Genomic DNA, 23,574 nt, shown 5'->3' with positions numbered 1-23,574 from the left:
TAAACCAAAGAACAACCAAATAACCTCCACAACAGTCCACAACAGACTAGTATTAAACTGATATAGCAAGGTATAATTCTGACAGATGAAAATCAACAGTTCAAGAATTATGTAATGAACTAACAGCCAAGGACTACTGTCGCAAACCACCAAATTAAAAGGCCAAACACTAGGTTATATAGTCAGCAGGTTCTAGCAAGAACAAAACAGAAATCAGAATTCAAATATGGGCAGAACTCCTAATCGGCCAGACTTGAAGAACAGTCCACATCAGCTGAACCAGTGGTCTGATTGACCCAAGAATTGGATCCAGTCCCCTTCTGGGTGAGACTAACCTTCGACCAAAATTATTAGGCCATCGGATGGCCAGAACTTCCACAACAGCTAGGCTGACAATAGATAAAATAGTGAATCTTAACCCAGAAATTCTGCAAACAGATTAGAGCACTTACCTAACTGGATGAATGATATTAGAAACAATAAGAAAACTAGAAAATATGAAGATCCACTCGGACTTCTCGCCGCAGAGTGTCAACTAGATCAGACACCAGTCCCTAGACTGTGATCAGACACAGTAATCCCAGCAGAGACATAGCAGCAAGCTTCTTTTTTCATTCATAAATCATTCCGAGGCTTAATGGGAGCTCTCTTCTTTATTTATAATAATGATGGGGTTACATAAAATAGAAACTAACTTTTGTTTCCAAAAACTGAAGTAGAAACTTACAAAATAGAAGGTCCTCTGGTTACTAAAACTGGAAATAGAAACGACGAATTGAAAGTACTGAAATTAGGAACTAAATAAACTAGATTTAGAAACTAAATAACCCCATCAATCCCCAACTAAAAAGAAAACTAATAAAAAATAGAAACTAACTAGTAATCCCGTACTCAATCTTAGAGCCCCTCTTTTAGACCCATAAAAGTGGTTCAATACACTCAAAACACATGGGATCAAAGGCCCAACATGTATGAACCCCAACCCTAGGCTTATTCCTAATAAAATAAGCATTTTTTTGGTGATTAATCTATATCAAGAACTTTGGGCAGTTAAGAAATGTCATATAGATAAGCTATGTGTAGCAGAGATGAGGATGTTAAGATAGATGTGCGGCGAAACAATGAAGGATAAAGTAAAGAATGAAGATGGTTTTAAGTATCTCCGATACCGATACGATACCCTCCGATACGTATCTTAAATTTAGCCGACGGATACGATACACATCGATACGATACATGAAATTTTTAAAATCCTTTCGTATTGATATATATCTTACAATACATACCGATATGCATTAATACACCACCAATACACATCGATACGATACGATACGATATGCCTCGATACGACTATGAAAATTATAAAATTGAGGTAAAATGTACGTTTCGGTATGTATTGGTACGTATCGATGGGTATCGATATGTATCGATCGGTACGTATCGGTATATATTGGCACGTATCGGTGAGTATCGATATATATCGGTACGTATCGGTGAGTATCAATACGTATCGTTATGTATCGGTCAGATAATTGCCAAGATGGTAATTTTTCAGAAAACACGATTTTTTGAAGGGTTTTTGTTCCAAAGTTGCTGTCAGCCATATTTCTCTTTAACTAAAGTGGAAATCAAAGTTGGGAATACGGATTTTACATTTATGGGACAACTGCAAACCTTGAATTCTTAGTACGATACCCTCAATTTAGTGTTTATGCATAATACATGTTATCAATAGCTTTTTTTAACAAACTCTTTATGCAAAAATGTTTAAAAAAATGTTTCCTATCCATTTATGTGTGTATCTTTAGCGTATCTTAGTGTATCTTTGATATGATACGATACTCTCCGATACGTATCTTAATTTTGACCGATCAATACGGCGATCGATACCGATACTTTAATCCTTGAAAATGAATATATTAGAGTTGAATTGGGAGTTGCCTTAATCAATGATAAGCTCCAAGGAAGTTGTTTGAGATTGTATGGCCATGTTCAACGAAAGCTTGGAGATGTACCAATAAGGAGGAGTGTCTGATTCAGATTGAAGAAGCTAAGAGAACTAGAGGCAGGCATAAAATGACCATAGGAGAAGTAGTGAGGAAAGACATGCATAGTTTAGGCCTTGTCCCCAGTATGACCTCTGATAGAGCCAATTGGAGGGCAAGGATACATGCAGTCGGCCCCACTTAGATTTTTTTTTTTTTTTTTTTTACTTGTTGGTGTTGTGTTATTTTCCTTTTACTTTCACTTTTTCTACCTGGTCTTTGCACGGATCCATGTAGCCGACCCCATTAAGTTTGGATAAGCCTGATTTTGTTGTTGTCTCTAGGGATTTTGTTAGTGTAAGACTGCAATCATGACATGCTTTCTTATTTACTCACTCAGTTGCTGTGTGTTTGCAATTACGAATTAACTTCTTTAATCTTACTTTTGGACAAATGGCATTTTTATTTATTTTTTATTCATAGCTGAAAGTGTATTCTTAAAATGGGGGCAAATAGATGCACTTTAAAGTTTTAAAATGTATGCACTTTTTGGCTCTCAATTTACTTGTCTGCATGCTCTACTAATAAACAGGTGCCAGAGGATCAAGACTGAGTTCACTTTTGAGTACAGTTAGCTTGAAGATAAACTTGTTGTATAGAAAAAGTGCAGACGATGAGAACCGTGATAATCCAGTCAAATTGTTTGGTATGTATGATGTTATGCATGGTTTTAAGTATCGGTGCGTATCGTGTCGTATCGGTAGGCATCGGCACGATACATACCGATACGATACTTGAAAATTTTAAAACCCTTATGTATCGATACGTATCCTACGATACGCACCGATACTCTATGAAAATTTTAAAATTGAAGTGAAATGTACGTATCGGTATGTATCGGTACGTATCGGTATGTATCGGTGCATATCGGTATGTATCGACCGATACACACCGATACGTACCGATACAGTCATAAAATGGCCAAAATAGGTAATTTTTTGAGGTGTTTTTGTTCCAAAGTTGCTACCAACCATTTTTCTCTCTAACTAAAGTGGAAATCAATGTTGGGAATAAGGATTTTACATTTATGGGACAATTACAAACCTTGGATTCTTAGTGCGATACTCTCAATTTACTGTTTATGCATAATACATGTTATATATAACTTTTTTTAACTATTTTTTTATGCAAAAGTATATAAAAAAGTGTTTCCTATTCATTTATGTGCGTATCTTTAGCGTATCTTAGCGTATCTCCGATACGATACGATACGATACCCTCTGATACGTATCTTAATTTTGACCGACCGATACCGATACTTTAATCCTTGATGCCATGTATGCCACTCCTCCTTAAAGTTTATTAAAATTAGAACCTCTGTAGTGCTACATTATAGGTTCTGCCAAATAGTTATTGTAAATTGCTCTTGATGAGGTTTGTGGGAAAGCAGCATAATTTCAGTAACTCATTTCTTGTGAATAACAGGTGTTATTTTTAAGTATTGGGGAGAATCATTTAGCATTTCTTCTCTCTTTTTTTTTTTCACCTTTCAAATTCTTGACCAATGCGATGTCTCTATGATCTACCATCTGTATAACTCTGCTGAATAACAGATTCTCTGGCCTTTTCTCTATGCATTATTAAGGAGTAGCTACAAACCCTGTGTCATGGCCCTCGTAATTCATCTTCTGTGTCTAAGTTTTGACCATCTCCATTTTGTTCTCTAATAAATGTTTTAGCAAAACATTAAAGGCCAAAAGGTTAGGACCGACTATTAACTCACCTCTCCCAGCATCCCAATTAGGCAGGACCTGCATTGTTTATTGCCCCTTTTTTTATTCAAAATCCCCAACCCCCCAGCCCCAAAAAAAAGTTTTTTTTTTTCTTTCCCGGATTTAGTTTCTACATAGTATGGTGTGGTCATATGTGACTTTCTGCCTGGTCATTGGATGATCACCAATCTACCGCATGTGATTTCCCCATTCACATTAATATATAATTCCTTTCAACATTTGGTGGGATATTGTAAACTTATTATAGATGATGTCTAGATTTTTTGCAGGTAATCACGAAACCATCTTAAAAAAACTGATTCGTTCACTTAATGAAATGACTCGGTAATCCACAATCCACCAGTACTGCATCAACTTAGATATTGTTGATGAATTGTAGCATTTCCAATGTGACTTGTAGTTAAATTTCCAATTTTCAATAATAAAGTAGTGCATTTATTCTTTATTTCCTTTCAAAATTTAGAGTAGTTCGTATTATTTTCGGACATGAAAACCTAGGAATTCAACTTGCACATAGTCATATCTTCTAAAGAGTCCCATCTTTGGTTTCCATTGAATAGGGGAATCCCTAAGGTATCATTCGGGGAAAAAAAAATCATTGTATTTTGAAGCATTTGCTTCTTCATGATTTGACCTTAGCCTTTTGTTCTCTTGCACCTCGAATGATCAAGATTCTCCACCATTCAGAAATAGTTGATTTGTGATGGCTTACTCCATCGGTAACAATTACAAACTCTTATGGTAATCTTTGGCTGCGCCCCTCTCCTTGAGCCTTTCTTTTCAATTTGTAAGTGGAATATGTTGTTGGGTATGAGTACTTCCATTATCATCAGGATCCTTCAACGTTGTAGATCTACATTCAAGGCTTCTGGTTTTGAAAGACTATTGATTAAATAGGTGTAGAATATGACATTGATTCCAAGGTGTATGTTCAAAGATCAAACAAACTGTTTATTGGCTTGCCAGAATTGTTCCTTTGATAAGCACTGAGAAGCAAGGATGGCGGATTGTCTTGATGACTAAGACCTTAACTCTGGGTCTGAGCATGGATATCCATTACCATGAGGTGAGATTAGTTCCTGGGTCTGAGCTTAGATACCCATTACCATGAGCTTAGGTGACCTGACCCTTCAGGTGGCAAGGTCTCTTCGGCTGTCAATAATGTGGTTGGGATGAGATGCAGAGGCCAAGCTTGACCCTACTGTGTGTATGTGTGTGTATAACAGCTTGGTTGTTTCAACTCTTTCAAAGCCTTGCGGTCAGCATGGGCCCTAAGGGAGGCCTATATTTTTGCAACCAGCCCTAAACCTAAAATAAAATTTGAAGGCCATGGAAAAAAAGTGTCGGTATGTGATGGGGGACATTAATGTTCTCAATGCCTTGTGTTAATGAATTTTTCTCCCATTTGATATTAAAAAAAAAAAAATCCAGAAGGGGCGTTATTTTGTTCATATCAGAGCAAGCAGGTTTAGTTTACAGTATTATCACCACTGCTAATGGGAAGATGAAGAAGAGAAAATCCCTTCCACTGCTGCTTATACGGTACAAATTGGGAAACTTTAAACGAAAATGTATGTTCTCAAAAAAGAATTTTTCTTTAAATAATTCACTTGCCTTCTTAGACTGAAATTCTGACCATATTATAGTTTGAAAAAAAGATAGTGACACCAAATGGATTTCTGTAACACGTTTTTTTTTTCCACACGCGCGAAGTAGCTGCCTGAGCAGAGCAGGTAAACAAAGTGGTGAATTAAGGGCCCGTTTGATAATGTTTCTGTTGTTTCTGTTTCAAGAAACGACAGAAACAGAATTTTGGGTGTTTGATAAACCTTGTTTCTTGAAACGTTTATCTGTCTCTTCTTCTGCAAATAGGAAACCGACCCCTTTAGACTCCATTTCCAATTGACCCCCTGGTTTGTAAAATCCAGTTTTGATAATGAGTGTGCCAGTGCCCCAGTTGCAGTGGATTGAACAAAAAACTGAATCATCCTCTTCGGTTGGATCATTGAGTGCCAAGTGATCAAGCTCTTCCTCTCCATCTTGTTAAAAATGTGTAGTGCACCTTCCATGCATCCACATTTGGCATACATGTCAATCAGCGCATTGCAGAGTGAAACCATCCATCCGAAATCATTCTCGTCGGTGTAACGGTGAATGCCAATCCCTGCTTCCAAGTCTCCCAAGTGAGTGCAGGATGAGATGACGCTCACCATGGTGACCTCGTCTGGTCTCACCCCAGATTCCCTCATTTGTCCAAACAATTCTAGGGCCTCCATAGACCGCTTCGATTGGGTATAACCAGAGATCATCGCAGTCCAGGAAACCACACCTCGCTTCGGCATTTGATTGAAAAGGAGCCGTGCAGCATCCAAATCACGGGCTTTCACATGCGCCAGCTTGGTCTTTCCCCTGCCCATGATACCCTCTCCCAGCCCTAAAATGGATGTTCATACGGAAGGGCAACAGAGAATTCATAGAACCATCAACCTCCACATAAACATTCCCTCCTCTCCCTCCATCTCCACCTGACGGCCCACCCAACGGCACATACTTCTCGTGCCGAAAGGCAACAACACCGTTTTTGCCATCTCCAGCCTTCACGTAGATTTTCGCCCAATCGAAACATCTCATCACCGTCGGTACTCCTTTCTCTTTCTCTTCCCCTTCTAAATCCTCTTCACCGTCCAAGAAGCAGAATTGTCATCGTTATCAGAAGTAGAATTTTCGTACAATAACTCAAATTCTCTGTAATCAAACCCCAAGTTCGCATCTACAACCTCTTCATCGCTCCCTGAATCATCCATACCACCGTCATTTTCATGAATCGAACTCTTCTTCTCCGCATTCTCCGCATTCTTCACAGACCCAAAATCAAATAGCTTAAATTCGCTTGAGACTAAATTCGAAGACTGGACCAAATCATCAACGAAGTCTTCCTTCGGGGGAAGACGAGTATAAGTGGTAGCTTCTCCTCCACCGGAGAACTCAACGGGTGAAGTCGGTAGCGGTGGCAATCCATCGCAGCCAGTTCGAAGTTTGAGCTTGGGATTTCGGTTTCGAGGGAGATTTCTTGGGATTCTTTTACGATTGTTTCGAGTGCTCGCGCGAGATTGGGCTGGATGTAGAGTCCGAAGAGCAACACATGTGGACAAAGAGGCCATTCGTGCACACTTTCAGTTTCAGCTCTCAGCCATAGAAACTAGAGCATTGCCGGTCGGTGAGATGTTGGAGACGGTGGTGATGGTAGTGATGCCAAACTCCGTCTTCAATATCGAATTTTTGTGCCCCATTTTTGTTTCAAGAAACAAGCGAAACAAGTAAAACTTGTTTCGTCATTCATGTTTCTTAAAGCATAAATTGCTATAAATTTCAATTTATGTTTCAAGAAACAAGTGGAACAGAACACTTTTACCAAACGGTATTTATGCCATTTCTTTGTTTCTGAGAACAAAAAAACACAGAAACACATTTCTGGTTACATTATCAAATGGGCCCTAAATGTTATATCTCCGGATTGCTTTTATTAAAGATGGCAAGCATGGTATCCACTAAGGTGGAATCAGCTGGCTCAGATTGCCCAAGCCCATAAGCTCATGCCATAAGCTTGCATACTTCATGGTCAAACAACCCATTAGCCCATGGTGTCTTTATTATTTGTTATTATTTATTGGGGGAAGGTTTCCGAGGAATCTCCCTATTCACACCAATGGCAAGATGTGGGATCGTATCATCAATAAAAGATCACAATTGCCGGAAAGAAGAGAGAGCGAGAGAGAGAAACCCTTTGAGAATGTCTACGTTCAATGGACGGTGAGGGAATCTTTTTGCTTACTTTTTTTTTAATTTGTCAAGTTAATAAACAAAAAAGGAAAAAAAAGCTCAATAATCACTGCTTCCTAACCCTTTTGACATTGACAAATTGGTTTTGAATGGGTCAGTCTGATCAAGATTCAAGAACCGGGTTGGAAATGCACGAAACCCATAAAGCTGGCGAAGTGTACAATAAGGTTTTAAAATGAAAGAACTCTTTTTTTTTTGTTGGTAAAGATTATAAAAGAACATTCAGCCATTAGAAAAGGACAAGTTGTGATCAACCAGTAAACTTGCACCATAAGGGAAACATTCAAGCAAAAAAATATATATATATATATATATATATATAAAGCTAAGCTCTTTAAATTAATGAAACTTAAGGTCAAAACTTAGGGACCATTTGATAACGTAACCAGAAATGTGTTTCTGCGTTTTTTTGTTCTCAGAAACAAAGAAATGGCATAAATACCGTTTGGTAAAAGTGTTCTGTTCCACTTGTTTCTTGAAACATAAATTGAAATTTATAGCAATTTATGCTTCAAGAAACATGAATGACGAAACAAGTTTTACTTGTTTCGCTCGTTTCTTGAAACAAAAATGGGGCATAAAAATTTGATATTGAAGACGGAGTTTGGCATCACTACCATCACCACCGTCTCCGACATCTCACCGACCGGCAACGCTCTAGTTTCTATGGCTGAGAGCTGAAAATGAAAGTGTGCGCGAATGGCCTCTTTGTCCACATGTATTGCTCTTCGGACTCTACATCCAGCCCAATATCGCGCGAGCACTCGAAACAATCGTAAAAGAATCCCAAGAAATCTCCCTCGAAACCGAAATCCCAAGCTCAAACTTCGAACTGGCTGCGATGGATTGCCACCGCTACCGACTTCACCCGTTGAGTTCTCCGGTGGAGGAGAAGCTACCACTTATACTCGTCTTCCCCCGAAGGAAGACTTCGTTGATGATTTGGTCCAGTCTTCGAATTTAGTCTCAAGCGAATTTAAGCTATTTGATTTTGGGTCTGTGAAGAATGCGGAGAAGAAGAGTTCGATTCATGAAAATGACGGTGGTATGGATGATTCAGGGAGCGATGAAGAGGTTGTAGATGCGAACTTGGGGTTTGATTACAGAGAATTTGAGTTATTGTACGAAAATTCTACTTCTGATAACGATGACAATTCTGCTTCTTGGACGGTGAAGAGGATTTAGAAGGGGAAGAGAAAGAGAAAGGAGTACCGACGGTGATGAGATGTTTCGATTGGGCGAAAATCTACGTGAAGGCTGGAGATGGCAGAAACGGTGTTGTTGCCTTTCGGCACGAGAAGTATGTGCCGTTGGGTGGGCCGTCAGGTGGAGATGGAGGGAGAGGAGGGAATGTTTATGTGGAGGTTGATGGTTCTATGAATTCTCTGTTGCCCTTCCGTATGAACATCCATTTTAGGGCTGGGAGAGGGTATCATGGGCAGGGGAAAGACCAAGCTGGCGCATGTGAAAGCCCGTGATTTGGATGCTGCACGGCTCCTTTTCAATCAAATGCCGAAGCGAGGTGTGGTTTCCTGGACTGCGATGATCTCTGGTTATACCCAATCGAAGCGGTCTATGGAGGCCCTAGAATTGTTTGGACAAATGAGGGAATCTGGGGTGAGACCAGACGAGGTCACCATGGTGAGCGTCATCTCATCCTGCACTCACTTGGGAGACTTGGAAGCAGGGATTGGCATTCACCGTTACACCGACGAGAATGATTTCGGATGGATGGTTTCACTCTGCAATGCGCTAATTGACATGTATGCCAAATGTGGATGCATGGAAGGTGCACTACACATTTTTAACAAGATGGAGAGGAAGAGCTTGATCACTTGGCACTCAATGATCCAACCGAAGAGGATGCTTTAGTTTTTTGTTCAATCCTCTGCAACAGGGACAGTAGCACACTCATTATCAAAACTGGATTTTACAAACCAGGGGATCAATTGGAAATGGAGTCTAAAGGGGTCGGTTTCCTATTTGCAGAAGAAGAGACAGATAAACATTTCAAGAAACAAGGTTTATCAAACACCCAAAATTCTGTTTATGTTCCCAGAAACGGAAATTTCTGTTTATGTCGTTTCTTGAAACAGAAACAGCAGAAACGTTATCAAACGGGCCCTATAGTCGCAATCCATTCAAAAGTCCCCATGACACCAGAAATCCTATAAAAAAATGATTATGCATTAGATGCTTACTTGGAAGGAAGAAAGAGAGAGAGAAAATGGTTTTAAAGCACTTGACAGTTCATATGGGTTTTCTTTTATTTTTTCAATTTAAGTCAAGGGGAGTGGATATACACACATTTTGCATGTAATGGCTTCTCACAAGTCAAACCAATGGGTGCATAGAAGAGAGTCTCACAATTTGAATCAAAGAGTATCCACATACTTAAAAGAGAGGAGAGGGAGCCTGAGAACGAAGTACAAACGGCGACACTATTATATGAAATCTTATTGGTGTGCTCCTCTATTTCACTTGCTACTCCCTTGATATATTAAAAATTTTCCCATGATGTCAAAGTGCAATTTCCTTGTACATGAATTATTATTATTATTATTATTATTAGGGATAAAAAAACGCTACCCTACTGGTGCAAGAAACACTTAGACACAACAAGACGTGGAACATGTTGCCCCCACCCACTATCCATTGAAAATGCTCCAATGCACCCTCTCATTGGCCCACATGTTGGCGTGTGCCTGCCCCAATAGGTTAGCATTCTTTCTCCCTTATTATTATTAGGGGAAAAAGATTACTACTTATGCCCAAATGCAAGGGTGGCAAAAAGATCACCCCGCCCCCTAGTTGGATGCATGTGTGCCTTCCTTGGTTGGTTCCTATGCTAGCGTAATGACCATGTGACCAAGTAGTGATTCCACCACTATTATTATTTTGGTTTTGCTTACACCCAGACACGACGGGAGCAAAAAGATCACACTGTCCTTTGCTCAAAAAATGCTCCCGCATGCCCTCTCATTGGTACCATGTGCTAGTGTTGCCTACATCAGACTGGTAGGGTTCTTTCTTCCTATTATTATTTTTTTTTTTCTCTTGTGCACATACTGTCACATTTCACCTATGGACCCCACATGCTCTCTGTCTATTAGAACAGCTTATTGGATGATTAGATTTTTCCACTCCTTTATTACTAAAAAATTGCACTTTGGCATTGTAGCAATCCCTCTCCCTATAAATGTCTATAAAACATGTTAAAAGTATGGGAAAAGGTTTTTTTTTTTTTNCATACTTCTCGCGCCGAAAGGCAACAACACCGTTTCCGCCATCTCTAGCCTTCACGTAGATTTTCGCCCTATCGAAACATCTCATCACCGCCGGTACTCCTTTCTCTTTCTCTTCCCCTTCTAAATCCTCTTCACCGTCCAAGAAGCAGAATTGTCATCGTTATCAGAAGCAGAATTTTCGTACAGTAACTCAAATTCTCCGTAATCAAACCCCAAGTTCGCATCTACAACCTCTTCATCACTCCCTGAATCATCCATACCACCGTCATTTTCATGAATCGAACTCTTCTTCTCCGTATTCTCCGCATTCTTCACAGACCCAAAATCAGATAGCTTCACTTCGCTTGAGACTAAATTCGAAGACTGGACCAAATCATCAACGAAGTCTTCCTTCGGGGGAAGACGAGTATAAGTGGTAGCTTCTCCTCCACTGGAGAACTCAACGGGTGAAGTCGGTAGCGGTGGCAATCCATCGCAACCAGTTCGAAGTTTGAGCTTGGGATTTCGGTTCCGAGGGAGATTTCTTGGGATTCTTTTACGATTGTTTCGAGTGCTCGCGTGAGATTGGGCTGGATGTAGAGTCCGAAGAGCAACACATGTGGATAGAGAGGCCATTCGCGCACACTTTCAGCTTCAGCTCTCAGCCATAGAAACCAGAGCGTTGCCGGTCGGTGAGATGTCGGAGACGGTGGTGATGGTAGTGATGCCAAACTCCGTCTTCAATATCGAATTTTTGTGCCCCATTTTTGTTTCAAGAAACGAGCGAAACAAGTAAAACTTGTTTCGTCATTCATGTTTCTTGAAGCATCAATTGCTATAAATTTCAATTTATGTTTCAAGAAACAAGTGGAACAGAACACTTTTACCAAACGGTATTTATGCCATTTCTTTGTTTCTGAGAACAAGAAAATACAGAAACACATTTCTGGTTACGTTATCAAACGGGCCCTAAATGTTATATCTCCGGATTGCTTTTATTAAAGATGGCAAGCAGGGTATCCACTAAGGTGGAATCAGCTGGCTCAGATTGCCCAAGCCCATAAGCTCATGCCATAAGCTTGCATACTTCATGGTCAAACAGCCCATTAGCCCATGGTGTCTTTATTATTTGTTATTATTTATTGGGGGAAGGTTTCCGAGGAATCTCCCTATTCACACCAATGGCAATATGTGGGATCGTATCATCAATAAAAGATCACAATTGCCGGAAAGAAGAGAGAGCGAGAGAGAGAAACCCTTTGAGAATGTCTACGTTCAATGGACGGTGAGAGAATCTTTTTGCTTACTTTTTTTTAATTTGTCAAGTTAATAAACAAAAAAGGAAAAAAAAGCTCAATAATCACTGCTTCCTAACCCTTTTGACATTGACAAATTGGTTTTGAATGGGTCAGTCTGATCAAGATTCAAGAACCGGGTTGGAAATGCACGAAACCCATAAAGCTGGCGAAGTGTACAATAAGGTTTTAAAATGAAAGAACTCTTTTTTTTTTGTTGGTAAAGATTATAAAAGAACATTCAGCCATTAGAAAAGGACAAGTTGTGATCAACCAGTAAACTTGCACCATAAGGGAAACATTCAAGCAAAATATATATATATATATATATATAAAGCTAAGCTCTTTAAATTAATGAAACTTAAGGTCAAAACTTAGTCGCAATCCATTCAAAAGTCCCCATGACACCAGAAATCCTATAAAAAAATGATTATGCATTAGATGCTTACTTGGAAGGAAGAAAGAGAGAGAGAAAATGGTTTTAAAGCACTTGACAGTTCATATGGGTTTTCTTTTATTTTTTCAATTTAAGTCAAGGGGAGTGGATTTACACACATTTTGCATGTAATGGCTTCTCACAAGTCAAACCAATGGGTGCATAGAAGAGAGTCTCACAATTTGAATCAAAGAGTATCCACATACTTAAAAGAGAGGAGAGGGAGCCTGAGAACGAAGTACAAACGGCGACACTATTATATGAAATCATTTTAGAGCATCTTATTGGTGTGCTCCTCTATTTCACTTGCTACTCTCTTCATATATTAAAAATTTTCCCATGATGTCAAAGTGCAATTTTCTTGTACATGAATTATTATTATTATTAGGGATAAAAAAACGCTACCCTGCTAGTGCGAGAAACACCTAGACACAACAAGACGTGGAACATGTTGCCCCCCACCCACTATCCATTGAAAATGCTCCAATGCACCCTCCCATTGGTTCACATGTTGGCGTGTGCCTGCCCCAACAGGTTAGCATTCTTTCTCCCTTATTATTATTAGGGAAAAAAGATTACTACTTATGCCCAAATACAAGGGTGGCAAAAAGATCACCCCGCCCCCTAGTTGGATGCATGTGTGTCTTCCTTGGTTGGTCCCTATGCTAGTGCAGTGACCATGTGATCAAATAGTGATTCCACCACTATTATTATTTTGGTTTTGCCTACACCCAGACACGACGGGAGCAAAAAAACCACACTGTCCTTTTCTCAAAAAATGCTCCCGCATGCCCTCTCATTGGTACCATGTGCTAGTGTTGCCTACATCAGACTGGTAGGGTTCTTTCTTCCTATTATTATTTTTTTTTCTCTTGTGCACATACTGTCACATTTCACCTATGGACCCCACATGCTCTCTATCTATTAAAACAGCTTATTGGATGATTAGATTTTTCCACTCCTTTATTACTGAAAAATTGCACTCTGGCATTGTAGCAATCCCTCTCCCTATAAATGTCTATAAAACATGTTAAAAGTATGGGAAAAGGTTTTTTTTTTTTTTTTTTTTTTAAGTTTGAAGTACACGGTTCCCCATATGTTATTTTTTTTTTTTTATATTATATAAAAAAAAAAAAAAAAAAAGAAAAAAGAAGAAAGAAGAAAAGTTCTTTTTTAGAAAAAAATGTGAAAAGATGTAGACTACCTGAACCCTCTCGCTAGCTTAAAAAGTATTATCTGAGTACAAATATATTGAGGCGGGAATACCGCTTATAATAATCCTCGTGGAGGGGTCATCAATGTGTGGGAATACAAGTAATTACAACCATTTTGAAGAAATTAAGGTCAATGCCTTTTCTATAATATTTTAAACTATTTTCTTCACATATAGGACCAGTGGTAAAAAAGATATTAGAATAATAAATTAATTTTTATATTAAAAGCGGAAGGTAGATCTAAGATCTTTAGCATATCACTATCATATTGGGTTTAGTTTAATCCATTAATGCCACCCTTAATATCATCAGTGATGTCGACATTTTTTTTTTTTCCGCCATGTGTAAGATTCCATTGTGATTGGATTTCGTTGCATATGCTTTTGTTGGGCCCTGGCTGATCAGCTTCTTAAGCGAAAGGAGAAGAGAATTTGGCTTCAAATTTTGTCACACAGAGAGAGGGTCACATGGGTGACAAATGGAAGTGATTGGTACCGTCATGTGTAAAATTCTAAGGTCACCTCTCCTCTTTTGAATTCATATATGAAAGGAAAATTATTTTGTACCATCTTTATTTCTACCTTTTATATCACATATCATCTTAATTTGTCCAAAATATATAACCTTATTTTGTTAAAAAAAAAAAAAGAAACTCTTAAATCCATTTCATTAAAGGAAAATCGTTAAGTGATGACATGGTGTAATTTTTATTTTCTAGATGACAAGTTTATCTTTTCTCAAGGATAAATTTACTGTTTTACCCTTCCACGTAAAAACTCCGAAATTCGATAAACGTTGAATTACATGTCCTAAATTGAAAATCTAAAAGCTTCTTACCTTCCTGAAATTGACAATTCTCCCTCTGCGTCTTTTGGATCACAATTGAGGTTCCTCCCAAGAACCATTAGGGTTAAGAGTGAAAGATTATTGATTTTTCTAAATCTGCTGGAGCGTCTAGAGGATAGGTAGTGGCATATGTTCTGTATTTAAAGAGGGAGTAAGGAGTTTGGACCTTCATATGTTTAATGTAGAGTAGTTTGCTGCTGGTCAATTATCATCACCGGGGTTTATCATCGGTTTGAGGCCATTGGAAGGACCTATAGAATAGTCTTACTTGCCGATTATCGTTTAGGTTTTATGCTTTACCTTTTATTGTTTATAATATTGTGTTCGAGGTTGCAGACAGATTTATAAACTAGCTATCTTGGAGGACAGGTAGACCACGAGAGACGCAAGGACTGCCCTGAGGTCTGCCAACCTGAGAAAGAAAGAAAAAAAAAAGAAGAAATGAGAGAGAGAGAGAGAGAGAGAGAGAGAGGAGTGGTAGGAATCAGTAGGTTCCTCTTTCAAAAATCGAACTTCGTGCAGACGAAGCAAACATGTAGAGGGAAAGGGGGATGAAATGTAAAAGCCCAAAGGAAAGAAAATCCATAGAGGACAAAGAAGAGGGCAGCGCAGAGTGCAGGAGAGGGACCCGAGTGCTAGTGTGCGCCGACGTGCGCTGCGGTCCTCTCGTTTTCTGTTTCTTATTCTGCTACTCTCTCTCTATTGGGGGTGGGGGAAGCAGAACCAGAGAAGCAGAGCAAGCCCCTCCTTTTCTAGATATGCTTTTTTTTTTTCCACCATAGAACACTTGGTCGAAATACATTATAGGGTTCAAAAGTCTAATCTTTGAGGGTAAAAGAGGGGAACACGATGAACAATAGACTTTAGTTCAAAATTCACTCTAGGGTTTTTTCCATTTCTAAACCAACCGTGTTAGGCTTTAGGAGTAGGTTAGATATTTCAGGCAAATTAGGGTGGTATGTCATATAAAATTTAAAAAATGGGTGGTACAAGATTATTTTTCAATGTGAAATGATAATTATTGAACAACTTAAAAGCATATCGATAAGAAAATTTAAAAATCTTGTTATAAATCAAGATTGATGAAGAAGAGTCATAACCTTATGGGAGAGGGTTTGTTGAAAGGTAGTCTAGTTAGTGTCAACGTAAGTGTTAATGGAAGCACGTGCATATACAAGCGCATCATCAAAGGTAGGCTTTTACCTTTCATGAGGGGTGGGGAAGTCATTTTTCCTCTTTGTGTTTAGGCACAAGGGCCACACTGCCATTTCAAGTTTCTTTTTTCCTAATCTTATACTATTATGAGCCTTATCCCAAAAAAAAAAAAAAAATACTATTACGAGAAAAAGTAGGTTGTCAACTACGTCGCCAACACCAGGATGGGGGCCAATGCAAGGGCATGTAGCCTCATAGGATAGAGTGGTCATTTCACCCTCCCTATGTTTAGGTGTAGAACCGTGTTACCTAACAATGATCCCTTACCCTATTCTTGTATAAATCCAAATTCTCTCCAGTGGCTGGGAAGATATTCTACACTCCCTTACAAAGAATAATAAGATTATTTTATTTAAAAGACAAAAAAAAGTTAAATTTTTTATTGTAAATCATACTTTCCCATTATGCATGTGGAGAGGAAGAGTTGGTAAAAATCGTACTTTCCCATTATGCATATGGGGATGAGAAGAGTTGGTTTCTACCAATTGGGGATGAGAAGAGTTGGTTCTTACCAATTGAGCCACCCTCTTGGCCTCCCACTAAGCATATTTTGGGTCATTCATACGAGGGTATTTAGTGCTTTTCATTATTTTCAGTGAAAGTTGAATGGTTCTCATTCAACCCTGGTATAACATGATCCATGCGGTTGTGGGGTCAATATGGGCCCGCGGGACTAATCAACCCTAAGGCCTGGATACCCGTTGTTAGCAAAAAAAAAAAAACACCATCTTGGCCTTTTTGAATTTTTTTTTCTTCATTCTTAAGTTTTTTAATTTATTTTTTCTTTTATTTTAAAGAAATTTTCATTTTGAGTGTGAAGTCTTGATTAGAATTTTGTTATCATATCTGCCTGCTCGTATTTGGCCGATTCCAGCTTTGAAAAAATCACTTTTTTTTAACCTAAAAATGTCATATTTAGCCAATCATCGATGCCACATCGATATTTGATCAAAATTGGCCAAATGAAAAAACATGTTACCTAAACTAAACTCATGCTTATATGGAAATATTTTGGAAAAATTACATGATTACTCACTTCTAGCTAGATTTCTCTTTACAAAATTACCCACTTAAAATTTAAGTTAACAAAAATACCCAAAATTGAGTTTGGGTTTACAAAACTACCCAGTCAAAGTTTTAATAATTAAAAAATACATGATTGAAGATGAAGAATCACTATTTTGGGTAGTTTTGTAAACCCAAACTTGATTTTGGGTATTTTTGTTAATTGAAACTTTAAGTGGATAATTTTGTAAACCCAAACACAATTTTGGGTATTTTTGTTAACCAAAACTTTTTGTGGGTAATTTTGCGAAGGAAAACCTAAAAGTGGGTATTCAAGTAATTTTTCCAAATATTTTTTAAATTGTTTTCTATATCTACCCTGACTTATTTGGGCCCTATGAGGAGATAATATTTTCCTTGCCCCTTTGTATATTTTTCTTGCCGTTTCGTGTCTCGCGATCCTTACCATCGATCTTGTCATTATAACTCATAAGGACCCTCTCCTATCCATATTGTTACGATACCACATCAACATATGGGGTGATTCCACACAATTTTCTATGGGAATTGTCGTGAGTTAATATGGTCTTAATTAAGGACCCTCATCTTCAAAGTCTATTTATGGCTTAAATTTGTATAGAATTGCATCAAATATATTATAGGGAAAAAAAGTTTATGCGGCAATATGTAACCCCTCATCTAGACATACAAGGGGCTAAATGATTATGAAATGAAAATTGATATATCTGTAGATGCTTCCTTATACATTAACCTTTATGCACATGCAGGAAACACTTCCCCTACCCCATATATTTTGGGATGTACTCTACAGTCTCTCAAAATGATTTTTTTTAATTATTAATTATTATTTTTAAAAGAAAAAAATAATTTGACAATCCCTTGAAGTGCAGTGTACATTTTAGGCTCAAAAGTCTTTGGTCAATTACAATTTCTAACTCGTAAAACGTGTATGCATCATGCTACAGTTGTCAACCAACCATTCCATTCCATAAAAAAAAAAAAAAAAAAAAAACAACCAATTCTAATTAAAGTAAACACGCACCACACCCGCAACCTTCGCAGCATTCCCAAACGAGAGATATTTATTACTCTACACTCTACAGTCTACCCCACCCCTCCCTTCCAAACCGTCCCCACGCCCCCCAACAAATTAAAAAAATATATATATATATATATTTATTTTATTACTGATTCAAATCTCCTAATTAAGGGTCTATAATCAATGAGTCTCTGTGTCATTTCATCTCCACTAGGCAAAGCTCTTTGATATCCAACGGCCATCGTTGTTGGCAACTGAACAACAGAAAGACGAAAATACCCTTTATAAAAGAATTTCAAGTAGATCACTCTTCTAAATGGGGGCATTGCGCCGGGGGGGGGGGGTGGTGGGAGTGACTCTTAGGTAGTTCGTCACTCATCCCACGATCGTTCGTGGAAGTTTTGAAAGCTACCTAGAGATCATCTTTTCCCCCCATTCCTTCTTTCCCCATTTGGCTTGGCTTGGCTTGGCTCGTTCCCCTTGTTAAATTCCGTCCGTCCTTCCTTACTTCCCTGCCAAAAACTTCCTGATTCATTTTGTTTTTTTTTTTTGGTTTTTTCTGGAGAATCTCAAGGAATTTGCGTTGCATTCCTCTCTAAATTTCTAATTGTTTTTCAAAAAGGTCGACCGTTTCTTTCTTTCCTCAGGCCTCACTCTTCCGCTCCTCCCTCCTTTCAAATTTACAGAAATGCATTGTCATACTAAAATGATAGCCCAAAATATAAATTGAGGCTCTCTGCCTTTTATCTGCATTTTTTCTCCTTCTGATTTTCAAGCTCAAGTGTCTTGTGATTTTCTCAAAAGGCCGGACCCTAAAGTTTCCTTTCCGGTCACTCTGTTTCTTTCTTCTTTTGCTTATTTCAATATTTTCTCCATTTGTTTTCTTCTAGAAATTCATATAAGGAAGAAGCGATCAGATTCTGTTCTTCCTTTGTGCTTCTGGGTTTCTTCTTTTCTCCATATACGGGCGATTTTTTATTTTTTTATTTATTTATTTATTTTTTGGATTCCTCCCGGTTCACGGTGAAAACCCATCGGTCATAAGCGGGAGTAGATTTGTCTTGAAAGGTTGCATTGTTTTTATTAGATTTCGGCCTTCTCTTTCCGCATAAGCATTGCTGCATTTCCATTGAAACGCTGTGTTTTACTTTCATTCTATTATCGATCTCTTCATTTTATCACCACAAGCTTCAACTCTGTTTTCAGAACCATTGTTGGCCCAGTGGTGGGTTCAGTTTGATCGTTATTTTCCCTTGTTCAGAACTGCGTCGGGTAAATCTTCCTCCACTAACTCAACTTTTTTCGGCATTATCGCTGGATTTTTGGGGATCGGGCGAACCCACCTTCCAAAAACCGTTTCCTTTCAACTCCACTTCAGTGAAGAATAAAGTACGCCTTTCTCCAGCTGTGTACCTTATAGGACCGATCTTTGCTTGGTCAATTTCTAGCTACAGCGATTTTCTTCAGGCCCATCTCTGCAAAATTCAGTTTTCTGTATATCTGGGCTGATAGGAAAATGACCAAGCTCTGGTTTTTATCCTGGGTTCTCTCTGTTTGGCTACTATTGGATTCTATTCCTGTTGACAGTCTTGGGGTCAACTGGGGAACAATGGCAACACATCCGTTGCCACCTCATACTGTAGCTCAGATGTTGAAGGACAATGGTTTTCAGAAAGTGAAGCTGTTTGATGCTGACGAGTCTACCATGAGTTCATTGGCTGGAAGCTCGATTGAAGTGATGGTCGCCATCCCGAATAATATGCTTGCTGATATGAACGACTACAACACGGCCAAGCAGTGGGTCAAGAGAAACGTCACTGTGTATAACTTCAATGGAGGTGTAAACATCAAGTAAGATTTCTATTTTGTTCATTTCTTGTCTTTGTAATACATCTCTGCCTTTCTTCCATTCCAACTGTACTTAATATGTCTTTCATACCAGCCTTTTTCCCAACTGAATGGGGTCGGGTACCTGAATCAAGTAAAAAAGAGAAAAAGGGGAAAAAAAGAAAAGAAAACAATGCAACACCACCGGGACATCCCACAACAGTCGGCTACATGTGTCTTTGCCCTCCAAACAGTTCCTTTTGAGGTCATACTAGGATCGAGCCCTATCTTTGCCCTCCAAACACCTCTATATAAGTGAATTTGTACCTTGACAGAAAGCATTGCCGTTCCTTGTGAAACATGGCTAGAACTTTCTACGTCTCTCCATTGCCCTTCTCTTTTCTGTACAGTCTACTTGCTCGGTTGGTAAATTCTGTTTGTAGAGGGCACAGTTTATGATTTTTAGACGGAGTTATAATAATATACAAACAAAAAGCTTTAAAATTCAGTTGGCTAAATAGAACATGGAAAGACAGTGAGTTTCTCTATTCATGACGTGGTCATCTCTCTGCAACAAACGTGGTCTTCCATCTATCATAATTAACAGAAAAGCCTAAACACATCAAATTTCAGGCCCTTCCCTCACTACTTGTTGATCTCTTAAATTAGTTAAAAGTTGACTAATTAGGAAATTGGACAAAGAATTCGGACAGACAAAAAATCGGAAGGTGGACTATCTTTATGGCATGGAAGGAAAACAAGCAAATAATTTAGTAATCACTAATGATAGTTTGAGTACAGACATTTTGATGCTTAACTCAATAAAATTAATGTATTATTCCAGTGGAGTTTAAGATTGTACAGTTGTCCAAATATGCCTTGATGCTATGGTGATTTACTTAAAACAATCAAACTTCCATTTGAGCAAGCGTTTAAGATTCTTATACCAGAGTTATGCTTAGTTAAAGCACAATAACTTAAAAGTTTAAAGATTGACAGGTAAAAAGTCAAAGCAGTTTGAACTAATGCTGAAATTTGACTGGGATACATGAAAGTGTTTTCCTAGTCCTCAAATTCTTACTTTTAGAAAAAATCCTTCAAATTTGCTGCTAACAGAGTGGACTATTTGTGTCCACACCCCTAAAAATTTTAAGATATTTTCAAATATCTAATCTTCTAATATTGGTTCGTACATATATCAAATTATGTTTCTCCATTTGATGTGAAATCCATTTATTCTGTTCTGTCACTAGGAGGATAACTATTGCTCATATTCATGGTTCTCTCGCGTATGTTTTCTGGCAGATATGTAGCAGTTGGGAATGAACCTTTCCTTGCATCGTATAACAACTCATTTACAAATATAACCTTTCCAGCCCTTCAGAACATCCAGAATGCACTAAATGAGGCTGGGGTTGGAGACACCATAAAGGCCACTGTACCCATGAATGCTGATGTCTATTTCTCACCTGACAGCAATCCTGTCCCATCTGGGGGATTGTTTCGGGATGACATCAGTGGACAGATGACTGAAATTGTTCAGTTTCTGAATAAGAACAATGCTTCCTTCACTGTCAATATCTATCCTTTCTTGAGTCTCTATGCCAATCCAGATTTCCCTGTTGATTTTGCATTCTTTGATGGGACGAGTAAACCTATAAATGATAATGGGGTTTTATACACAAACGTCTTTGATGCAAACTTTGATACATTGGTTTGGGCTCTGAAGAAAATTGGATATGGAGACATGCCCATCTTGGTTGGGGAGGTTGGTTGGCCAACTGATGGAGACAAGAATGCAAATGTGCCCTATGCCAAGAGATTTTACAATGGGCTCTCGAAGAAACTTGCTGCCAACCTAGGTACTCCAATTCGTCCTGGGTATCTCGAAGTGTACTTGTTTGGACTTATTGATGAGGATGCCAAGAGCGTTGCTCCTGGTAATTTTGAGCGTCACTGGGGAATCTTTAGACATGATGGGCAGCCCAAGTTCCCAATGGATCTCTCAGGTCAGGGCCAGAACAAACTTCTAGTGCCAGCAAACAATGTGAAATATCTGCCTCAGCGCTGGTGTGTGTTTAATCCAAGTGCCACAGATTTAAGCAAACTTGCAGATAACATCAATTATGCTTGCACATTTTCTGATTGCACTGCACTTGGTTATGGTTCATCATGTAATAACTTGGATTCTCAAGGAAATGCTTCTTATGCATTTAACATGTATTTCCAAGTTCAGAACCAGCAAGATTTAAGCTGTAATTTCCAGGGTCTGGCCATGATCACAACACAGAATGCATCACAGGGTACATGTGATTTCATGATTCAGATTGCATCATTCTCTTCCTCCCTCAGACCTTCAGAAGTGGTTTTAGCATTCATAATGGTGCCCATGCTTTTTTTTGTCCTGTGAAGCTGCTGTAGATACGTTATTTGTACCCTTTTTTATATATTTTTATTTTTGTTAGTGTTTGAAGCAGACTTTTAGATTAATGCTTATTTCTTTCATCTATTCAATAAATCATCGTTGTTCATCAGTCATGGGGTACAGAGTGCTATGTTTTTTGTTCTAATGGCATGTTTCATTGGTCTTGTTGCATAGTTGTTGGAGAAGCATATTAGTGGGGATCTCCAACCCATTTAATGGCGCCTTTATTGAAAATTTATATGCCTGGAAAATGTTCATCTTTCAGAAAAGAGAAAAAATGGTCTACATATTAGAGTCCTACAATACTAGAGTCCGTGCCTTATCTAGTGTGTAACCATTTAAGTAGGGTATGTTATAATGGCAAGCGGAAAATCTCTGATTAATTGCAAAAGGGAAAGAAAAAAAATAATGTAATTTCGTCTTTGAAGGGAATCTAAGTAACATGTTGTGAGTTTGTTGTTGACCAGCTTCTTTGTGCTAGTAGCCATCTGAGTAGTGATGGTTGAGGCAGCTTTTAAGGTATAAAAGAAGCCCAAACTAAATGTTAGAGAGAAGGGAAATAAGGTTAACTTTGTTGTCCAACCAAAGTATATCCTTTCTTTGGTGCCTGTGAAAAATATCCTGCTAAATCCTGCCATTGTTGCTACTCCTACCCAAAACTTATTTGAAGTGTGGCTAAACCAAAAGCTGGTCAACTGATGCTCTTTCAAGTCCTGAAACGAGCACATGAAGTTTGAAACACATGGCAGATGAATTCCATATTTTCCTTCTCGCAAAAATAGAAATCCATTTTTTTATGTTTCAGTTTTCACGGTAAGTATATCATTTGTGTCCTCAAGCATCTGTATGGTGAATAAAGAGATGAGTTGGTGCGTAGAGAGGCTAACACATGAGCGACTAGGAGAGATGATTCACAAACCTTAACCTGGGGATTTGCATTGATGTCCAGGAGCGATGACTAGTAAAGGTTAACACAAGGTCCTAGAAAGCTTTTTTGCTTTGATGTCCATACTGTTATATATTTATATCAGTTGCTAGATATAGTACTATTAATAGGAACATTATTAGATTAACAAGACATATTTGAAACTGATGTAATCCATGTGACCACTATACAAATATTAGCAAGAAAAGGCAAAACATGTAGCTGATATGGTAATACTTATAATAAGTGAGTAAAGCCAGCCCACTGACTAATTTTCTCACTCAGAGCTCTTTTGATTCTTATCTAAGCATCAATAAAATTGATGTATTATTCCTGGGTTTTTAGGATTCTACAGATGTCCAATCTTGCCTTACTGGCAAAAATGAAATTTTGAAGAAACTTTTCAATAAGCATATATACATGGACTACTTATAAAGTTAATAGGCTTTTCTTCCTTTTCGTTTCAACCCAAACCTGCATC

At 38.3% G+C, this 23,574-nt stretch overlaps 3 protein-coding genes across 3 annotated transcripts in view; all 3 read left to right on the top strand.

Moving 5' to 3' along the window:
• Nucleotides 1-2,694, top strand: part of LOC122088963 — a 37,257-nt gene extending 34,563 nt beyond the window's left edge. The window contains exon 14 of the mRNA XM_042658348.1: nt 2,578-2,694. The gene's annotated coding sequence lies outside the window, so the exon portion shown is untranslated. The remainder of the gene's footprint in view (nt 1-2,577) is intronic.
• A 6,144-nt stretch (nt 2,695-8,838) lies between these two features.
• On the top strand, nt 8,839-9,490 carry LOC122088962 (pentatricopeptide repeat-containing protein At1g06143-like). Its single transcript, XM_042658347.1, has 2 exons — nt 8,839-8,989; nt 9,036-9,490. Exons 1-2 carry the CDS (start codon nt 8,839-8,841, stop codon nt 9,488-9,490), a joined length of 606 nt encoding a protein of 201 aa, XP_042514281.1.
• An 8,816-nt stretch (nt 9,491-18,306) lies between these two features.
• Nucleotides 18,307-22,277, top strand: LOC122088333 (glucan endo-1,3-beta-glucosidase 8-like). The gene is made up of 2 exons (XM_042657566.1): nt 18,307-19,767; nt 21,049-22,277. The coding sequence occupies exons 1-2, from the start codon at nt 19,433-19,435 to the stop codon at nt 22,151-22,153; spliced, it is 1,440 nt and encodes a 479-aa protein (XP_042513500.1). The 5' UTR covers nt 18,307-19,432; the 3' UTR covers nt 22,154-22,277.
• Nucleotides 22,278-23,574: the final 1,297 nt, after the last annotated feature.

This window comes from Macadamia integrifolia, chromosome 9, assembly GCF_013358625.1.
Source record: "Macadamia integrifolia cultivar HAES 741 chromosome 9, SCU_Mint_v3, whole genome shotgun sequence".
Lineage (NCBI taxonomy): Eukaryota > Viridiplantae > Streptophyta > Magnoliopsida > Proteales > Proteaceae > Macadamia > Macadamia integrifolia.
This window is presented reverse-complemented; position numbering and strand designations above follow the sequence as displayed.